General features: G+C 41.8%; 1 protein-coding gene across 1 annotated transcript; it reads left to right on the top strand.

The window, feature by feature from the left end:
• The first annotated feature begins 10,761 nt into the window (after nt 1-10,761).
• On the top strand, nt 10,762-19,477 carry lpl (lipoprotein lipase). The gene is made up of 10 exons (XM_035176602.2): nt 10,762-11,014; nt 11,991-12,196; nt 13,080-13,259; nt 13,821-13,932; nt 14,984-15,226; nt 15,826-16,068; nt 16,895-17,015; nt 17,129-17,308; nt 17,403-17,510; nt 18,131-19,477. The coding sequence occupies exons 1-10, from the start codon at nt 10,918-10,920 to the stop codon at nt 18,180-18,182; spliced, it is 1,542 nt and encodes a 513-aa protein (XP_035032493.1). The 5' UTR covers nt 10,762-10,917; the 3' UTR covers nt 18,183-19,477.
• Nucleotides 19,478-20,063: the final 586 nt, after the last annotated feature.

Below are 20,063 nucleotides of genomic sequence, written 5' to 3'. Positions count from 1 at the left end.
TGCTATTAAAACAAATGCCTTTCAAAGCATATTTGCTCATATTTATCAAAACAAATCTAAATTCAGAGGTTGTGTGATGCACTGAAGCATCTGTTTGAAATTTCCAACCCTTTAAGAATATACTGCATAAGCTAGTTACAAGAATTTCTTGGGTCATGCACACAACGTCGCTCTTTGAACTCAATGTTACGTCACAACTAAACTTTTGTAAGCCACATAGTGTATCTCCTGGGCAATCATACTACTGCTTAAACTTTCCAAGGTGTCACCCAGTGAAAATGGATTCATTACATGTGGTTTTTTCGACCTCCAGCCCAGACTAAAGAAATGAGATGAGAAGCGGGTTGTTGCATTAATAAAACCAGTGGATGAACTGGTTAGTATCCAGTCATTCCCTCTCTACACACCTCAGTGTTTCCCCTAATATTTTCTTTGCTGTTTTCATGTCAGAGTGTATATTCATTTTCAACTGGAAATGTTTTAGATGATAGTGGATATAACTTCTGTAATTCAGGTTATGAGTTCTCTTATTCACAACATATTTATGTTTACTTATCTTGTACCTGTAGAGTTCTGAACAAACTTGCAAACTTGATATATGTATTTTTTAGCAATACTGCTGACCTGTCATAACAAACCAATGTCTGCATTCGGCACTTTGCGATGTTGCCATAGTCACTGGAATCCTCCTAACCCATCAGTCTAGATCTGTTTTATATGAAAATATGTGAAGAAGGCAAGACAAGTAGTTCACGAAACCAGTCCACATTTCCCTGTTATTTTCCTATTGCCACTAGAGGGTGTCATATAATCACGAATACAAGTTGAAACTGATCCTTTTATTCAGTTGATCCCATTAAATTGACACAATTGAGCAGATTGATTGACTGTGAGTGAATGCAACTGTAGAATCAGCATTGAGAGCGAATACAATATTACAAGCCAGTGTGATGACTGGGTGAAAGAAAGTCAGTGAATCTGCAGATAAACATTCTTGCTTCCCTGCGGACACGAATAACAGAACCCCCAAAGGAAAACAGACGTATTAGACATGACTTGTGGGTGAGAGGCTGTTGGGGAATAAAATCAGACACGAACCAGGATCCCCGCGGCTGGTGTTCCTTTTTCATCCTCTCACCCCAAATTGCTTTGAACGCTTCTTAAATAGCCAGATGTAGAAGGAACAGCTTAAATCAACATGATGTGAACCACCGGGGAGACGAGCACAAAGGGTCTGAGGTGGAGAAACACACACCACTGAACCTCCATGTCACCCCCACGCTGTGCAACATCATTTACCCACATTCTGGGACAGATTCCTCCACTAAACCTGCGTTTATTTTCTCTGACGTCCTTCAGGTCTGTGCATGAGAAGTGTCTCTCTCCTCTTTCTTACTTCCTGCATATCTACATCTATAAGAAACAAACCATTTGTCCACAGCTGAAAGTAGCTCAGATGTTGCCCTGAGTTTATTGTAGTTGTGTGCTGCCTGTGATCTGTTTTTAATTGTGTGAGATCTTTTGTCTGTTTGGCTCGTTGGATTAGTCAAGGATATTTTCTCTTTACAAGCTTTGCAGACCTGGATCAGGGCAGTTTATCAGATTCTTCCTGACAGATCCTCTCAGGCTTGGTTTGAATGGATGGGGAGTAACTGATCAGACTTCTTCAAATCTATCCACTTATCTTGTCTGGGGCTTTGACTGGGCCGCTCCAGAGACTTGACCCCACACTACTCCACTGTTGGCTGGACGCTCGGGGTCACCGTCGTGTTGAAAGGTGAACTGTCCCCCACAGTCCCCGGTCACGTGGCCTCTGGTCCAGGTTTTCTTGTAGGAGTTTCCTGCTTTCGGAGAACCACAGGGTGGAAAGATCTGCAACACATTACATTGTGAAGGGGCCTGAATACTTCCTGAAGCCATGTATTTCACAAAAGGTTTCTACAATGAGTAAAGTATGCATTTTAAAATCAGACTGAATCTGCAGAATGCATCATTATAGTGTCTATCAATTTCAGTTCATGAACTTTTGAATAGTGAGTTTAATTGTCAGTCAAAAGCTGGGTCTGATATTTGGGTTGTATCTATTTTTACTGGCTACTGACTTTACAAGCTGTAAAGAATTTAGCTGTAATCTGCATTTTCTTTATTTTACAATTGAGGTTCTCTCTTATTTCATGATCTTACTGTATGTAGACATATATAAGTTGATGTGTGCAGGGGCCAGAGACACCTCTCTATCCTACACGTGAGAAACAGTAGAATTCACATCACCCAGCAGGTCTTCAGGAAGATCTTCTGCCACGTTTCATTGCTTTGCTCGTTTTCTGAATTTAGTGGCGGTGTGTGTGAGACGCTGCAGCAGGGGAGCTCAGTCGGACTCGTACATTTGTGTTGCAATGTTTTCATTCGATGGGACGCTCATGTGCTTAAGCTCTTCTTGTGCTGCCGCCCTGAGACCACCACAGGTGAATCCACCAGGAGCCTCCTCACCCGGAGCTGAGAGAAAACAAAGCTGAGACAACATCCTTTTTATGTTTCAGCAGGGGTGAAGCTCAGAATAGCAGCCTGACCTGCAGCAGAGAGAAGGTCTGCAGTGTCCCGGGCCATATGCAGAGACAGAGGTAGATCCACATAGACAGTGTGAACAGATAGATGTAATGTTTTCATGCATTTTTCCCAGTTAAAGACTAAAGCACTCATTTAAAAACTGGAAGTGAAAAAAAACCCAACATCCACTCTGTTTTCAAGTGTATTCATTTGAGTTTCTTTAAAGGTCCAGTGTGTAATAATTTGGGGACCTGTCAGTCGAAAACAAAATGATCACCCCCATGTTTCTACAGTAGCCTAGAATGGACAAACATAATATGTCACCTGAAGGTCACACAAATGGAAGAGGAGAGTGAGGTGAGATGTTTCCACTTACTTCTGATATGCAGCTTCACCACTAGATGTCACTAAATCCCACACACTGAACCTTTAAAGAATTCTCCACTGGTTTTGCATTGTAATCCTGTAACACTATCAGAATCAATAGATACATTTGAAACACAACACATTTTGAAGCAACAGACTCAGAGATGTTACCTGTTTTGTTAAATCTCACACAGCACCCACTTCACCCACAATGCAACTTGACAAGCGGTAGTTTTGTCAGAAATTCAGGTGTGTTATGCTACAGGCTAGTGTCTATAACCTCAAGTGGAGATGAGAAGTAGATTACAGAAATATGGCAAGTTCACTCCTTTCAATCTCACAAGAAGATTTCTTTCATCTTCAGACGTATTGACTGGTACAATCTGTGGCTCTTTTACGGATCTAATTATGGAGAAGGTGAGTACTTTGAATGTGAGAAATTTAAAGAATTTATGAGTATGTTATTGTCACTCTTAAAACAGATTTCAGTTCAGGGTTTCTAAAGAATTTGGGCAAAACCATAAAGAGACAAGTAACAACAGAACAACATGGACGAGGAGGCAAATCCTTCATTCCTTATTTCCTTCCCTTCTGGGTGCAGTCTACTGAGCGCTGTTGTAAGAACAGGTTTGTCACAATTGTATCTGCAGAACATCGTGATGCAAACCAAGTCCCAAAAACATTTCACCCAGACAGATGAAAAGAGAGCAAAGATCAGATGGGATCCAGGCCGAGTCTGCACAGTCCAAGACCTCATCAGGGAGAGACACAAGTGGAGAGTCAACCAACAATCGATTTTTTAAATAATGACGTAGTTTGATGTATAAATAAAAAACATTATAAAATGTATGTAGCTCCTTTCAAAACACAGTTAAATGGTGCTTTATAAGTTAGAAATGAAAAATTGAAGGCAAACAACAGGAAAAACCTAAAAAGCATTTTGAAGAACACACAGCATTAGAAATAAAAGGGGGGTCGTGAAGGCATGATAATGTATGTTTGCATTTTGTAGTTTATCAGGATGCACAATAATTGAACTAATTTTAACAGGAAAGTCGACAGGGATCTGAATCAACATTATACGAAGGACTTGGTTAGTTCTACATGTGCAGCCTTTTCTCTCCGCTGCCAGTTAGACGTCTCCTGAGACAGTTATAATGCAACAGTTATGAAATGTCTTCTTTCTCCTGAGTGGGGACATGAGTGAGTTGAGAAAGTCTGGTCAGACTGTTGCTGCTGACTGCTGCACATCCAGTGACCTGAGCCTCCATTTTACACCAGCATGACCATCTGTCTTCATGAACCGAACATAGGACTCATTCATGCTTCTGCTCTGCTGCATTCCACTCATAACATACAGATAAACCATGACCACATGTGTGCACTGCATAAGTGCTTACGTAATGTTAATGCATGAAATTGGTGGAAAACTGGACTGAGCAGATGCAGACTCTGTGTTTAAGTAAGTTATTTGGCCGCCACGTTCCACCAGAACAAGCCTCAGAACTCCACTGGAGGAATGAACAGCCATTCTTCCAGAGGATATTCCCTCATTTCAGATTTGGTTGATGGTGGAGGGTCTTCAACTGGGGTGAGATCTGGTGGCTATGAATACCCATCAAACCCTAGATGGGGGCATTGCCATCCTGGAAAACACCGTCTCCTCACGATGGAAATGTTTCATCATTGGATAAATGACTCAGAACAACTTTGTAGTGATTTACATTAACTCGTCTTTCTGAAGGAATAAGAGGACGCAAAACCCAATCTCTACAAACAGAGTGTGAAGGTGTGAGAGAGTGTGAGTCACTCACACACGGCAAGTTGGTGTTGTGTCTTGCGGCACGTGGAATGGGGAGACTGGGATTAAACTGCTGACCTTCTGGTTAGTGGCCAACCCGCTCTACATCCTGATCCACAGCCGCCCCGTGTGAATATATAACAGTGGTCAGGGGCAACAGACTCAGAATTCACACACACAGATTCCGGCTAAAACATCTGAATTAGCAGAGATATCAAAATCAGGCAAAAGGCAAAAATAACTCAGAGGATCTTCGGTCGTACATGTTGGAACTATTACTTAACAAAGGGCTGCTGAACTTAAAGGTGTCAAGACAAACTAACAAAACTAAGATAAACTCCGAGACTAAATACTTAAAGAGGAGTGGAGACATTGAGACACATTAGAGCAGGAGTGGGTCACCAAGACAGCTGGAAACACAGGAGGATCAGGAAACAAGACAAGATGTGAGTATCAAAATAAAACAGGGAACAAGGCAACACGCAGAATAAAATAGAAACTTAACTACAGCAAAAATGTGACGAATTAATCTGTAGGCGAGGGACAAGAATTTAGAGCCTGGTTTGAGTCTGGTTTGAGTCTGGTTTGATTCTGGTTTGATTCTGGTTTGAGTCTGGTTTGAGTCTGGTTTGATTCTGGTTTGAGTCTGGTTTGACCAATTCGAGTGAGGCTTCGGTTGCCTGCAGGCAAACAGTTGGAGTGGAAAAGAGGAGGAACACCCAAGCAGGTTTTTTAATTTACCTGCATTCATATGCAGATAGCCGTTAATAGAGATGAGCCAAAATGTCCCCTGGACCCAAAGTACCTACAAAAAGTATCCCTGAGCGAAACGTTCAACTCGAACCTCTTCTGTTCTCCTCACATATCAAAGTGCACAAGCAGCACGGTCATCAAAGCTTCAGACCCTATTCACTGATGTTTTTTCCCCATTCTTCTAAATGCAGACGTCACTTCAGCCACTGTTCCTCTTGAAACACCAGCCAATCCAGTTTTTGTGCCTGATGCTGCATCTGTGCCCCAGGAATGAACACTCTTTTAAAAGTCACTGAGATTTTCTTGATACAGAATCAGCTGCTCAGTGTTTGTGCCACAGACTGGATGAGTGCTGAATTGACCCATACATCGGGCCTGCGTGGAAACATCTGCATTCGTCGAGTTTCTCCTCCTATTTATTCAGGTGTTTCTTTCAATCTCGCACCCATCTGAATATGCACGCTGCCATGTGTGCATGTATCTGTAGCTCTCGATGACCTGATTTACAAACCACATACAGCAACAGATGTACGGCCTCCAGCCCATACATTCCTCTGTGTGTGTGTGTGTGTGTGTGTGTGTGTGTGTGTGTGTGTGTGTGTGTGTGTGTGTGTGTGTGTGTGTGTGTGTGTGTGTGTGTGTGTGTGTGTGTGTGTTAATGTACATAGACGTGTGAAAACATAATTGTTGGTTTGCAATCTCATGGAGGAACTAGTTGAACTTGTTGCTGAACATAAACATTCCTCTGCACGTACAGTACATACAGCACATGCACACACACACAGGCTTATTTAACGGGCAGACAAAAATGTCCTAATGAGCTGCTGCATGGAACAGGTACACGGGTTCGACATCCGCACCTGGACTTAGGTTTTATATGTATCTAAGTATATTTTTATGTATATGTCAAACGTGATATAGGAGAAGGTTGCTGTTTCTGATCCCCTGCTGATCGCATGAGGTCTCACACACACACACACACACACACACACACACACACACACACACACACACACACACACACACAAAAGGCTCTGCAAAAGAGGAATGACCCACAGGGGAGCCACGGAAGTGATTTTATCTGCGTTTTAACCATTCAAGGCTTGTGCACGTGCAAATAAAACCAAAAATAACTGTTAGTTTTGGCGTTTCTGTGCATGCTGCGTTCTGCTGACCTTGCTGAAAAACTCTTTAATCTCCTAAATTTTACATTTTGACCCAACTTCTTTTTGGACTGAAAGGGGTGGACACACAGCACAAGGGCACAACCAAGAGATAAGCTCAGTGCGATTGGGATATAAATACCCACAGGCCCCCTGCAACATGCAAACACACACTCACATACTGTACAATTCATGGACTCAATTAATTTCCTCTTTAAGCGGCCAGCACACGTGGTTAACACAACCTCTTCATGTCAGCCCTGAATGGAGGGATAAAATACTGCCTTCCTCACAAGTCTTTCTGCGGCACTTTTATGACCTCGCTGTGTAGTAAGAGACTCGTAAAAGACTGGACTCCCACAGAGGCGCCTTTCTTTCCCTCTGTCATTTAAGTCTTTTTGCCCTGTAATGTATTTATGAATGGGCAATTGCAGCAAAAAACCAACTGTGGTGTCAGATAGATTTTGCAAAGTAAATCTCATGAGAGGTTAAACCAGCTGCTTTCAGACATGCACTGAACTCTGGAGATTCTCCTCACGTTCTCCTGAGGAGTCGCATGGGTGAACGAATATGTCCGAGTGAGAGCCTCCGGTGATGATGCCTCTAACACACAACAGATGCAAAAAATCAAACAAATGTCTCTGGGTGAAAAAGTGGAGCCACACACATGGAAGACACAGACAAAGATGTCAGGAGAGTTTGTGGTGATAAGAGCTGACGCCGGTGTCGATGTGCTGTAAACGGAATCATGTGATCTCTGCATTAATACGTCACCTCCAGCCTCAGCCTGCTGCACCCGGCTGCTCCACGTTTCGCCTGAATAATGCAGAGGATTCGCTGCTATTGTGAAGGCAGATAATCTCTCACTGCGTTGTACATGTTTGAAAGGCAAACTGCGGATAAAGTCCGGAGAAATGGGTCCGGACTTTATCCGCAGGCCATGTTTGACGGCACCATCCGGCTTCAAGGTTCCTGCAAAGTTTGGATGTGTTTGAACTGAGATTGCAATAAGCGACGGTGCAAACATCCAGATAACGGAGGAACAAACTATGATTTGTGTCAGTGAAGTGATGGAAAACAACGAGGGGACGACCTTGCACAGGCAGCATTTTGCAAGAACCAAGAGAGAATTACAAAAGGAGCAAACTCCAGATCAAGATGAATTAAATTGTCATTCGATTTCAAAGTCCACAGGAAACAGCCAGTAAACAGGAGGATCAGTCGTCACATCTCCTGTCTCCTGGCGGTGGATCAAACATCTCCTTCAGGGCAGAAGCTGCACACATGCTGTGGCACAAGGGGCCCCTGCGAATACACTCACCAAGATTTATTTATGCTACATGTTGCTGTTGAACCAAATTCTCATTTTCTGGGTTTTCATAGAATCAGCCCTCTCGGTGAGTCATCAGAATGAACATTTGTATTGAGGATTTCATCATCAGTGTGTGTTTGCACGGCTGTTCAAACACGTTCGTAAAAGTCTACATTTCACTTTCTCGGATTTGTTTATGCACCGCTGATTGTAATGTTGTCACAAGTGGGAGTTGCAGAGTGTGGGTGGTTTACAGTGGTTTGCTCTTTTAAATCCCGTAAACACGTCTAAATCCCTGGAGGAAAGCGAAGCAGATACCAGTGTATTTATCGCTAATTCAAATATTTGCAAATTAGATCCAAAATACCCCCGTGCAGAGCTCAAACCCCCAGTGGATCGGGGAAGCACAGCCTGTGTGGCTCAACACAGGTTGCAGCCCAACGTAATCTGTCAGAGGTGCAAACACAGGAATGTGAATCTTCTGGGTTTGCAGAGCTCCAGAGGAAGAAAGCAGCGACAGGAAAGTGAAGGAATTCCTCCGCCGCAGGAAATCTCCTTTCTCTCTGCAGTGATCTTTTAATTTCCTCAGGAGGGATCGTGATCTGAGCCAAATGAATTTGGAGCAGAGAGGCACACGATGACATCAAACTGGGATACATCAGATCTGTGGTCAGACAAAAACACCAGTTGCTGCTTTTCTTCCGTCCATCTTCAAAGTGCACTTTCTCTCTGTCTTGTTGTAACAGCTCATCTCTCTGCAGCCTGGGTGTGTCACATACACAATGCGTAATAGTCAAGCTCAAACATTTCTGCCTTGACGCTTATCACCGCGTCTCCCTCGGGGTCAGGCAGAGTAACTGCAGAGATGGAGACTCTGATCACAGGGAGGGAGATGGGGCGTCGGCCTGCTGTCTAATGGCTGGGTTGGGCCTTCTGCTGTGACCATAAGCATCACCTTCCCAACAATCCCTGGCACACACACACACACCTAAACACATACATATACTCAGATGTATGAGATGAAAGGAAACACAAGTCTGTATTTAGAAAAACAAATATAGAGCTCAATCATGCAGAAAGTGTGAGTCTTTATTGAAGTGAAATGAAGCAGTTACTTCTAATTTCTTATTTCATTTATCCAATATTTTTTAAATTAATTTTTGGTCTGAGGCCCTTTTTAACAATAATAAAAAAATAAATCATGATTAACATTGTAATGCCACTGTGAAATTTTTTTAAATAATATTAAGTCTTTAGTGTTTCAGAAAAGTTCAAATTAAAACCATTTAAATTTTATAAAATGGATTTCTATATCTGTAGTTGGTGTTAGTTGTACTTTTTACACACTAACCCAAAACCCCTAAATCTAAATAAGTTTATTCTGGTTTCTGTTGTTGAGGTTTATTTGTTTTAACAGTTTAAGTTCACAAAGGAGTAAGATCTCTGTGGGGCTGGTTGATTTTATATTAAGATAAGATAAGATGAGGTAAGATAATCCTTTATTAGTCCAACTATGGGAAATTTTCCCTTATTATTATTGTATTATAGTTTTTTTTCCCTCTATACGTCGAGAAAGTAAAGCCAATTTCAACAGAAAACACATATTAGATGACAGTTTTCTCTAGTGCTGGATGTATATCACATTTTCAAAACATGGAAACCTTATCCTTTCAAATCAAACTCCAAGCCGTGAGTGGCTGCTGAAATCAGAGACAATAATAATATGGTTTCTGTTGAGATACCCAGATTAATCCGTAGCCTGCCAACATGGTGACGATAGCTTTAACCTCATTTTTACAGATGGGGTCGTCAGCCCCAGACTCAGCCCATGTCCTTTTGTAACTGGGCCTGGGTCCGTCCCTGGACAGATAACAGAGACGTCCACGTGTCTTTGATTTCTCTGGAGTTTTTGAGCTTCCTGACTGACCCCCGATCTGTGTGTTTACACATCTTGTTTTTATCGTACATTACACATTACATGGGAGCCGGGAATGTGATTTTTTAATTTATTTTCTTATGATTTAAGGCGTCGGACAAGACACTGATCCGGTTGTTGTGACACATTTAAACGAACATCAACTCCTTTCAGAACATATCATCGATAAAATCAACTCAGACCATTTATTATACAAATTAAACTGGATCACCATGTACGTTTTTATTTGCATTTCTAATTTATTCTTGCTTTAATTAAAAACACTTTGTAACTGTGTTAAGAAAAGTGCTAGACATGAAGCCTTTATTGTTACTTCAAATTAAAGAGGGATGAGAAATTATTCTTTTAAATGTGTCTTTTATATTTTAAAAATAATTTTGACTCTGGGATGTGAAAGAAGGCTGAAGACATGTTATGGCTCTGAGGTGGAAAACTAACACCTCCGTCCAGCATGTGATCACAAAACACCATTATATTAATATAACCGTTTCTTATTGGCTCAGAATTAAAGATAAAAAAACGGATTACTAAAATATTTCCCCCCCCAATATAAAGTCCAACTGCTTTGTTCTTTGTACTTTAAGTCATGGAAAAACAAATCAGATTAACTTTCACACACAAAAAAAGGCCTTGAAGTTCAAAGTGTGGAGTAACTCTCCTGTTTGGTTAATTATAATGAATATGTTAATATATAGCAGCTAATAATAATAACAGCACCACAGTTTAGGTGCAGGGGCTGAGGTGTTCTCCCCCGTGAAGAAGCTTGTGAATGATTTTTTTCCTCACTGATTCAGAGCTGCGACAAAGTTGGAACCCCGCCCCACCTCTCGGACCCAGCCAATCAGGTTTGGATATTCAAATGAGCCGACCATAAAGATGACTTGGAGCTGCATGTGTGACAGAACATAAGAAACTTCACCAGCACAGAGAGGTGACCTGTCTGTTCACACAGTGGATTTACGAGCAGCCTCCAGACAACTTGTTTTTTTTTTAAAAACCAGGACACTTCGTTTTATAGGGAAAATAAAGTCTCAATAATATGGGAGAAGAAAATATCATTTTCTGGACTGTATGGATAATTTTGGTAAACGTCATTGCAGCTTTTTCTGCCACCCCTGAAGCCACAACTGGGTTTGGTAAGATCACTTTTCTTGTTTTCTTGAGATGCCAGGATGTTATTTTCATGATCAACTAACGCGTGCCGTGCCGTGCCGTGCTGACCGGGAATAACCCCGTGAACAGCCCCAGGTCTGCAGGTCTGCATCCTATTTCTCACCATGTGTGCATGAGGGTAAAGCCATGTCCCAGGCCTTTTGTCTGAGGAAACACAAGAGGGGGAAAAAAAACCCCTAAAGATTTACAATGAAAAAACGGAATATTCAAAATACTGATAGTAATCAGTGAAGTAAATTAACATTGTTTTCGGTGCTGTAGTATAAAAATATGCCGGTTTTAGGGTTTAATTGTAAAAAATCTCTCATTTTAATCACATTTCTACAGTTGAAGCATTTTAGACTTAAGCTTATTCATGTTTCATTTACAACTCTGGCTATTAAACTGGATTCCATGAATTTGATTTGTTTAGAAGTCAAACTTTTTAATTGATTTTTTAATAAATATATCTCAACTTTAGCGAACAAAAAAAAAGTACAGTTTTCAGTCATGAACTTAATGCTGGTAAACATGCAGGGAGACAAAAGGGGGCGACACTGTCATGCTCTATGTGTCAGAGTTGTTGCTGCTTGCCTGAGTCACACTGGTGAGATTAGTGGTGTGCAAGAAAATAAGTTGCTGTTTATTGAAAACAGTGTCAGTTTCAGTGTGTTTGGCTTCTGCAAATTAACAAGTTGTGTTAACGAGTTTTATTGTTGTATGGATGCACATGTTTAGGTAGAGTAATAAACTCTCTATGAAAGCTTTTCCCTGTCAGAAACATGACTCACATCAGTCCTACATTTCTGACATACCACAACAATCTAATGATGTACTTGTCTGTGTGTGTGTGTGTGTGTGTGTGTGTGTGTGTGTGTGTGTGTGTGTGTGTGTGTGTGTGTGTGTGTGTGTGTGTGTGTGTGTGTGTGTGTGTGTGTGTGTGTGTGTGTGTTGCCACAGTAAACACTACAGCCTTCACTACTCCCCTGCCAACCACCGCTGAATGGATCACAGACTTCGCTGACATTGTGACCAAGTTCTCCCTGCGCACGGCCGACATCCCTGATGATGACATGTGCTACATTGTGGCCGGGAGGCCAGAGACCATTGAGGAGTGTAAATTCAATGTAGAGACGAAGAGCTTCATCGTGATACATGGCTGGACGGTATGTCACCCAACACATGTTCCTATAATCACAGGGTTATATTAGTCTACTTTTGGGTGAATAAACTAGAACCTGACTGATGTGGGTTTTTGAGGACTGATGCTGTTATTAGGGAGTAAAAAACTTCAGACACTGACAAATCAGAAGATATATATATATTTAAAAAAACTGGCAATGATTCCTCAGATGTCATTATGTAGCAGGCTTAATATTTTACAGTTACAACCACTAGTTTACTATAACTTTATTATAACTGTAAATGAGAAGAAAACACAGATATATAGGACTTGAATTAAGAAAGTAGATATGAATTGTCCTTATTGTTTATTCAATAAGATTAAAGTCTTTGTATGGCTGCATATCGGCAAACATAGGTTACCGATGTATCTGTGAAAGGCTCATATCGACTGATTATTATTGGCAAACTAATACATCAGTCTGGTTGTAACAAAAACACCTGCAGACATGAAATAATGATTTGTGTCAGTACAACGATGAAACAACCAACTAATTGATAATCATTCTTGAGCCCAGTCCAAACTGCTGAAGCCTGGATTTATCATTAATCTCTTTAAGAATCAGACTAAATCTGATGAGTATGATTCATTCAGCAAACTGATGAACAAATATCCTCAAAGATCCACGTGATTTCTGAGAAAATCCACTGACAGTGTTGAGTTAGTGCAAACAGTCCATGCATGTCCTCCCATAATGTGATTTAGAGCCGGTCATGCAACAACATCTGAACCTAATGACTCCCTGGCTGCTCTCCAACCACAGGGCGCAGAACGAGGGCCGAGGCCAGAATAAATCACGCCATACTGCAGCTGAACTTAGAAATCAGTGTGACCGAGTGTGTGTGTGCGTGTGTGTTGTGTTACAGGTAACAGGGATGTTTGAGAGCTGGGTGCCCAAGCTGGTGTCTGCACTGTACGAACGGGAGCCCACCGCTAATGTGATTGTGGTGGACTGGCTGACCCGCGCCAACCAGCACTACCCGACCTCCGCAGCCTACACTAAACTGGTGGGACGTGATGTCGCCAAGTTCGTAACCTGGATACAAGTGAGTGATCTCACTGAACGGCTGGCTTCCAGCTGAGTCACATTTCCTACATCCTCTTTGTTGACTATTGGACTTGGCCTACAGCTTTTGAATGAATCATCATTATGTTAATATGACAGCAAAGAAATTAGAGCTGCTGGTGAGTCTGTATCTCATGATGTGATATATATGTATATTTTTACATAGAAGTGCTGCTGCTGTTATATTTTCCCACAGGTTATGATCTTGAACACCCCATAAAGGCTTTTTATAGCCGGGTCTGTGGCTCGCAGCAGCCTCTCTTTACGAGGCTCAGTGTTTAGTGTAACACAGCTTTTGTATGAACATCTAGGGCACATTGGCTCGAGTAGCGCTCTCATTTGTTTGTCATTTGTTTACGTGACTTCAAACTTAAAAGTCTTTCAAAGTCTTGGACGATGTCCCACAGTCTATTAAGACCCGAACAGAGGGTGTTCGAGTTTGCCAGGAACATGTCACTCTACGGTATGAATCTGAAGCTGTTTTAAGCGTGACATCTTGTCAGGCCTTCCCGACACATCTCATCCATCTCTGCCCCCTCAGAAAGAGCTGCAGTTGCCCTGGGAGAGGATTCACCTGGTGGGTTACAGTCTGGGAGCACATGTGGCTGGAGTTGCTGGAGACCTCACCAACCATAAAATCAGCAGGATCACAGGTGAGAGCATCAACTTGCTCGGTGGATCCTCATTACATTACACACAGACACAAACAGTGAAAAACATAAGCAGTTGTCAGACATGAACTGTGGAAAATGTCTGGAAAAGTTGGGTCCAGACATTCTCCAGAGTTTGCCGTTCACATGTAAAGAACCCGGCAGGCGATTGTCAGGCTCAGACACAGTCATGACAACAAATCTCTGGAGCGTTCAGATGAGGGCTGGTGCCTGGGTAGAGCATGAAGGACATGACGTGCAGATTCCACTGCAGAGATCATGTACAGCACATCCAAACTGTTTTCGACCCTTATCGTCAAAACCCGTCTTTCCAAGAGGACATTTTCTTCTGCGTCTTTTACATGTATGACACCTCTTTTTCATTCTGAGATATTTGTATTCATTTCATTTTTTCAGTTTTATGTCTGTCACATGTTAGAAACATCATCAATACGCCCACTTTCTCCGCTCAACGTTTTCCTTCTGTGTTCTCACATGGGCTCGCTTAGTTATTTTCATCAGGGCTCCGGCAGGAAAAGTTCCAGAGAACGTCCGCAGCAGCTGACTCAGACATTTGTGTTCTCACATGCAGCCCCTTTGGATAATGTGAGGAGATTATCTGGAGTTCAGTGCATGTCTGAAAGCAGCTGTAGACACATTTAAGTACACATTTCTAAACAAAAAATACACAACGGTTAACTGTAGGTGCAGCACTTTACTTTTACCAATGAATGGATGCAAGCACACAAACAACCATATTCTTCCTGTACTGTAAATGTGAATGTATCCATCTTTCTGAAAGCTTTGAAATCTCTCTGACCTGCTTAGAATAATGGTTGATGGGTTTATTGTGAGAGCGGCAGCCCATTAAGAGCCCACAGTCACTGCTTCGCATTGATCAGTGTTCAGAGCTGCACACGGTGGAAAAAGGCCAAATGAAGCAGATGATTTAATGTACAGTTTTATTGGTTCAACTATAGATGTGATCTTTCTGTTTTTGTGTCCTCATCCGTGTCCTCTTTCTAAGTGAAAACGCTTTCCTTCTTTTATGCAGGTCTGGATCCGGCCGGTCCCACCTTCGAGAACGCTGACGCCCAGAGCACTCTGTCCCGTGACGATGCCCAGTTCGTGGACGTCCTGCACACCAACACCAGGGGCTCCCCGGACCGCAGCATCGGCATCCAGAGGGACGTGGGACACATCGATATCTACCCCAACGGAGGCACCTTCCAGCCGGGCTGCGACATCCAGAATACGTTGATGGGAATCGCAAGGGGGGGGATCAAGGGCCTCCAAAGTATGTCCCACAAACCCTCCTTGCTGTTTGTAAAGACTTTTAATCACTGTGCTTTAGTTTTAATTCATACATTGCAAGTATGTTTGTAAGCATCAGGTTATTCAGTCAGTATGTTGGCAAGCATCTACTCTTATCATTAAAGCGTCACCAAGACTACAGCGGTCAGAGTTAAATTTAGGGAGAAACTGTTTCTCCAGCTGCTCAGACCTGATGGTACCAATCTTCTCCACCTCGTCTGTGTGACACACGGCACCATAAATACACGTCTCTGCCCACATTAAAGTGAATGATCGGAGCGATGGTGTTGTACATGGTCAAGAATTGTCCCGTATATTTACACGGTGTCAAAAGACACACTCTATGAAAGCTCTCAGGGGTTACAATTAAAGCATATGTGCTTCTACCAGCTACAGGTTCACAGGGAGTCACAGACGGGTTCTTTCACATGAAGAGATGAAAGCTTTGTCTTTTTTCTGGTTCACTTCCTTTGCTGTTGCCAAGTGCTTCAACTGAGCAAGAAAGAACTTAGGGCAAAATGCCATATGGGTCTGCAATTAGTCGACACATGACGTGGTTTCTTTGCCCTGCGTGCGTTACAGATATGGACCAGCTCATCAAATGCTCCCACGAGCGCTCGGTCCACCTGTTCATCGACTCTCTGCTGAGCACCCAGCAGCAGACCATGGCGTACCGCTGCAACTCCAAAGAGGCCTTCAACCAGGGACTGTGCCTCAACTGCAGGAAGAACCGCTGCAACAAGCTCGGCTACAACATCAACAAGGTCCGCACCACCCGCAGCACCAAGATGTACCTAAAGACCCGCGGAATTATGCCATACAAAGGTAAATACTGAGAAAAAAGACACGTACCTTCAAGGAAAATGGTATCTTTCAATGATATTTATGTAGAAAGGACTTGGTACTTTACAATATGATAATAAAAGGATTCAAATGTAATAATTTAGCACAATTCACATAGAAAACGCCACACACATTGCTTCACTTAAATATATAAACAGGAGAAACCCCAACACTCCATGCAAACACTTGTGTCCAACAAGTAGCGAGCACTCAGAAGGTCGCATGAAGAGCAGGTCGTGGGTATTTTAGTGGCTGGGGGTATGCTGGTAACGTGACACCATTGCATATACCAGCAGTGGAAAGGTTTATTTAAGATTTAAGTCAGCAGTGTTGTTGTGGTGCAGCGGAATGATGATGATGTTTTAGAGATGCTAATGTGTCTTGGAAGCTTAGCATGTTTAGTAAATGTTGGTATAGTCATATATGTATTGTATATATGCAGGAGCTTAGTATTTCTAAGAAGGATAAGCTGTTACTTGTAGTTTGATTGGCCATACTCATTATAGATTTGTGATTTATCAGTTTACTTTGGCTTATCAGGCACTCAACAAATTGCACGCACTCAAATAATACTTGGGATGTCAATAACCATGGTAACAACTAAAGCTTTGAAACTTTAAAGCATTATCTGTAAATGCAGTACTGTGACAGTCACATTAATGTATATTATATTATTATAATATAGTAATAAACCTACTTTAAGTGTCATTCTGAGAGGCGTGGGTCAGTTGCTGGGAACACAACAAGCTGTGTTTGTGTCTGAAGTGTAAACCTGACCCTCAGTAAACTGTTTCCTTTGCTCTCACAGTTTTCCATTACCAAGTGAAGATGCATTTCTTCAGTAAGGACCGTCTGAGCTTCACCGAGCAGCCATTGAAGATCTCTCTGTTTGGAACCAACGGAGAGAAGGAGGACATCCCCGTTGTCCTGTACGTACATCAAACAGTAAACTAGGTCACACACATGTATCCTGCACACAGACAGCAAACAGTTCGATCTGAGCAGCTGACCTCTGACCGTCTCTGCTCCTCTCACCCTGCAGGCCAGTGCTGAATGGTAACGCCACCTTCTCTTTCCTGATCACCACTGACGTCAATATCGGAGACTTGATGATCGTGAAGCTGCGCTGGGAGAAGGACTCAATCATCAGCTGGTCCTTCTGGAGCAGCAGCCAGTTCCACATCCGGAAAATGCGCATCAAGTCTGGGGAGACCCAGTCCAAGTAAGCTGTCAGCAACGTCAGCAACGCCAAGACACAGAATAAACCTGGTGATATTTATGTATTTCTATTGACATGTTTTCCTGTGTAATTTCAGGTTGATCTTTAGTCCGAAGGAAGGAGAGTTTGCCTACCTGGTCAGGGGAGGAAAAGATGCAGAGTTTGTCAAGTCAAAAGAAGACACCAGGAGCCGTCAGGAGAAAAAGTAAGTTAAGAAACAGCTTCCTGTATAGAGTCTGGATGTGTCACCTAGACTAGAGATGTTCCGATACCAGCATCGAAAATGCCTCCTATACTGCAGAAAATGCCAGGTCAGGCAACGGCGAGTATTTGAATCTATGTTCTGATCCAATGCTACTTCTATAAAGTACATTATTCTCACAAAGCACCCAGAAATCGCTTCTTTTTTGCAGCGTTTTTTCGGGTCATGAAGAAGGGATTTCCGGTAGTACATTGCGTTAGCCACAGCTAGCTAAAATGTCAACAATTTGGCAATATTTCACGCTGGAACGTCACACACGTTAAACGGCAACGTGTACCACCTGCAAGACTTTAGTTTCGAGGGGTTGAACTAGTGTTGCCAATTATAACACCAGCAATATGCCATACCACTTCCATAAAGGGTTAATACAGTTCATGAAACACATTATATACGTTATTTCTTTAGGTGAATCGTTATTGGAACGGTCCAAATACCGTATCAGGAAGAGAAAAATGGTATCAGAACATCTCCAACTTAATCAACGAGCCTGTATGTATCATCAGAAGCAGAAGTTCTTCTATTCACTTTGTTCACTCTTTTGTCTGTTCTTTTGTTGTCTCTAGGGCGCACAGGCAGAAAATGCGAGGCAGTGGTTTTGGGCAGAACGACGCTTGAAGTTGCACTCGATCACACACATCGTGCACATTATCCATCTCTTCACACACAGCCAAAGATGGACAGCACACCGCGAAAGCCTTGTGCTGCGAATGAGAGAGAGAGAGAGAGAGAGAGAGAGGGAGGGAGAGAGAGGGAGGGAGAGAGAGACACTGCTTAGTCTTTCTGATCCTTCCTGCGTGTCTTTACTCAAACTCCCAGTGCAACCAACACAACCTCGCTCCACAGTGCTGGAAGTCTGCCCACAAGCTCTCCTGTTCGTGATGATGTGCTCACACTTTTATAAATTCACACTCTGAGAAGCTTTCGCTGCATATCTTTGTAATCATTGGTTTTTGATGTTGAAGCTGTCATGTACTGTTTATACTGATTTATAATGTAATTTCAAACTCTGAACTGGTGGGTGTTCTTTGCTTATGTGAACTTGGATTATTGTTAATGTGAGAAAAATGATTCAGAGTGACAGGCATAATTTAGGCACATTTCTTTTTTTTTTCGCTTTTTGTTTGTTATCGTGCAACTTGATCACTTTGTCCCGAACGTTCATCTACATCTCACCACTAATTCCCAACAATCAACAGGGACCAAAGAAATATTTACTGTCTACTGAACAGAAAATCACAGTGGTCAATGTACATACCATTCTTAATCAGTATTATATATATATTTTTTGAATATGAGTTATATGTTGATATCTGATATCTTGAAGCCTTGCTTTTTCTTTGATTGCGTTTTGGTTATTGTGTCACTGGTCACTTTAAAAGGCTCTTTGTCCCCTGCAGCTGCTTTTGATGTTAAGGTCATTGCGGGTGCCGTCCAGCACGGTCACGCGTTCTTAGGTTTTGTCATGAATATGAAGGTCACTTTTAATGATCCAGTAATGGCTAAGTGCACTTGAAAACTGAATGACAACAGCGTCTCACCTGAAACAGTTTACCTCAATGACTAAACGCCCTTATTTTGAAAGGTCAAACGTTACAAAATTACTTAAAGAAATTAAAAAATGCAAGCCTTTGTAATTTGTGATGGACTGGCCTACATGATAGCCATAATACATCTCAAGAATACTTCATATTGTATTTATGGAATGTACATTTATGTATTTGTATATTAAGCTGTAATATATTTTGGCAGGCTTCCATTGTCGTGTGTGTTTATAAAATGAAGCGTTTTGTGATTTGATGCAAAAGGCTTTGGAACTATTGATCAAACTGGTGTCCATGCAAGCTGTTGAGTGCACTGTATCGAGAAAGAGCCTGGGATGGTTTAATAAAGAGATAAACCACATAATTAAATATTACCGACTGCTCAAGTTGCTTTTATATCACAACTTATTTCAGAGTTTAAGAGCTTGACAGATGATCCATCTGACCTACTAAGCTACAGTCAGGACGTAGTGGTCAAGCACCTCCTGTGGAAAATGTTGTAACCAAATGGAGATGCATGGAAAAAAGGAACATTTATTGAATTAATTTGGATCTTTGCTAAATATTATATATACATCATATAATGACAGCTTTGACAATCACATCATTTATTATATGCTGCAAACCCCTAAAAACGGATGCATTCTACATGAGTTAGTGTTTGTGCAAACTCAATGCATGCTGCCCCTTAGGCCTTGATAAGAACAGTTTAGATACAGAACGTCCACAGAGCTTACTCAGAGTTAATGCTGGAGCATTTTCCATATTTGAAGATGATTCTAAATTGATGGAGTTGATTTTATTAAACATGTTATTGCAATTCTATTCACACTTTTTTTTTAAATGAAAGTCCTTTTCCTCAGTTCAGCTCCAAAGAGTTTAGTAAAATACTTTTGTTGAATGTGATCCGCAGTAATTCAATATAAAACATATACATCACATGGAAATATCACAT

This window comes from Hippoglossus stenolepis, chromosome 14 (assembly GCF_022539355.2).
Source record: "Hippoglossus stenolepis isolate QCI-W04-F060 chromosome 14, HSTE1.2, whole genome shotgun sequence".
Lineage (NCBI taxonomy): Eukaryota > Metazoa > Chordata > Actinopteri > Pleuronectiformes > Pleuronectidae > Hippoglossus > Hippoglossus stenolepis.
The sequence above is the reverse complement of the archived record's forward strand: the minus strand, read 5'-3'. Positions and strand labels throughout refer to the sequence as shown.

Bases quoted from the DNA above. Each gene is read 5' to 3' on its own strand.
- lpl (XM_035176602.2), top strand. From the start codon at position 10,918: ATGGGAGAAGAAAATATCATTTTCTGGACTGTATGGATAATTTTGGTA. The intron at 16,069-16,894 runs GTAAATACTGAG...TTGCTCTCACAG, and splicing joins CGGAATTATGCCATACAAAG to TTTTCCATTACCAAGTGAAG. The intron at 17,016-17,128 runs GTACGTACATCA...CTCACCCTGCAG, and splicing joins GAGGACATCCCCGTTGTCCT to GCCAGTGCTGAATGGTAACG.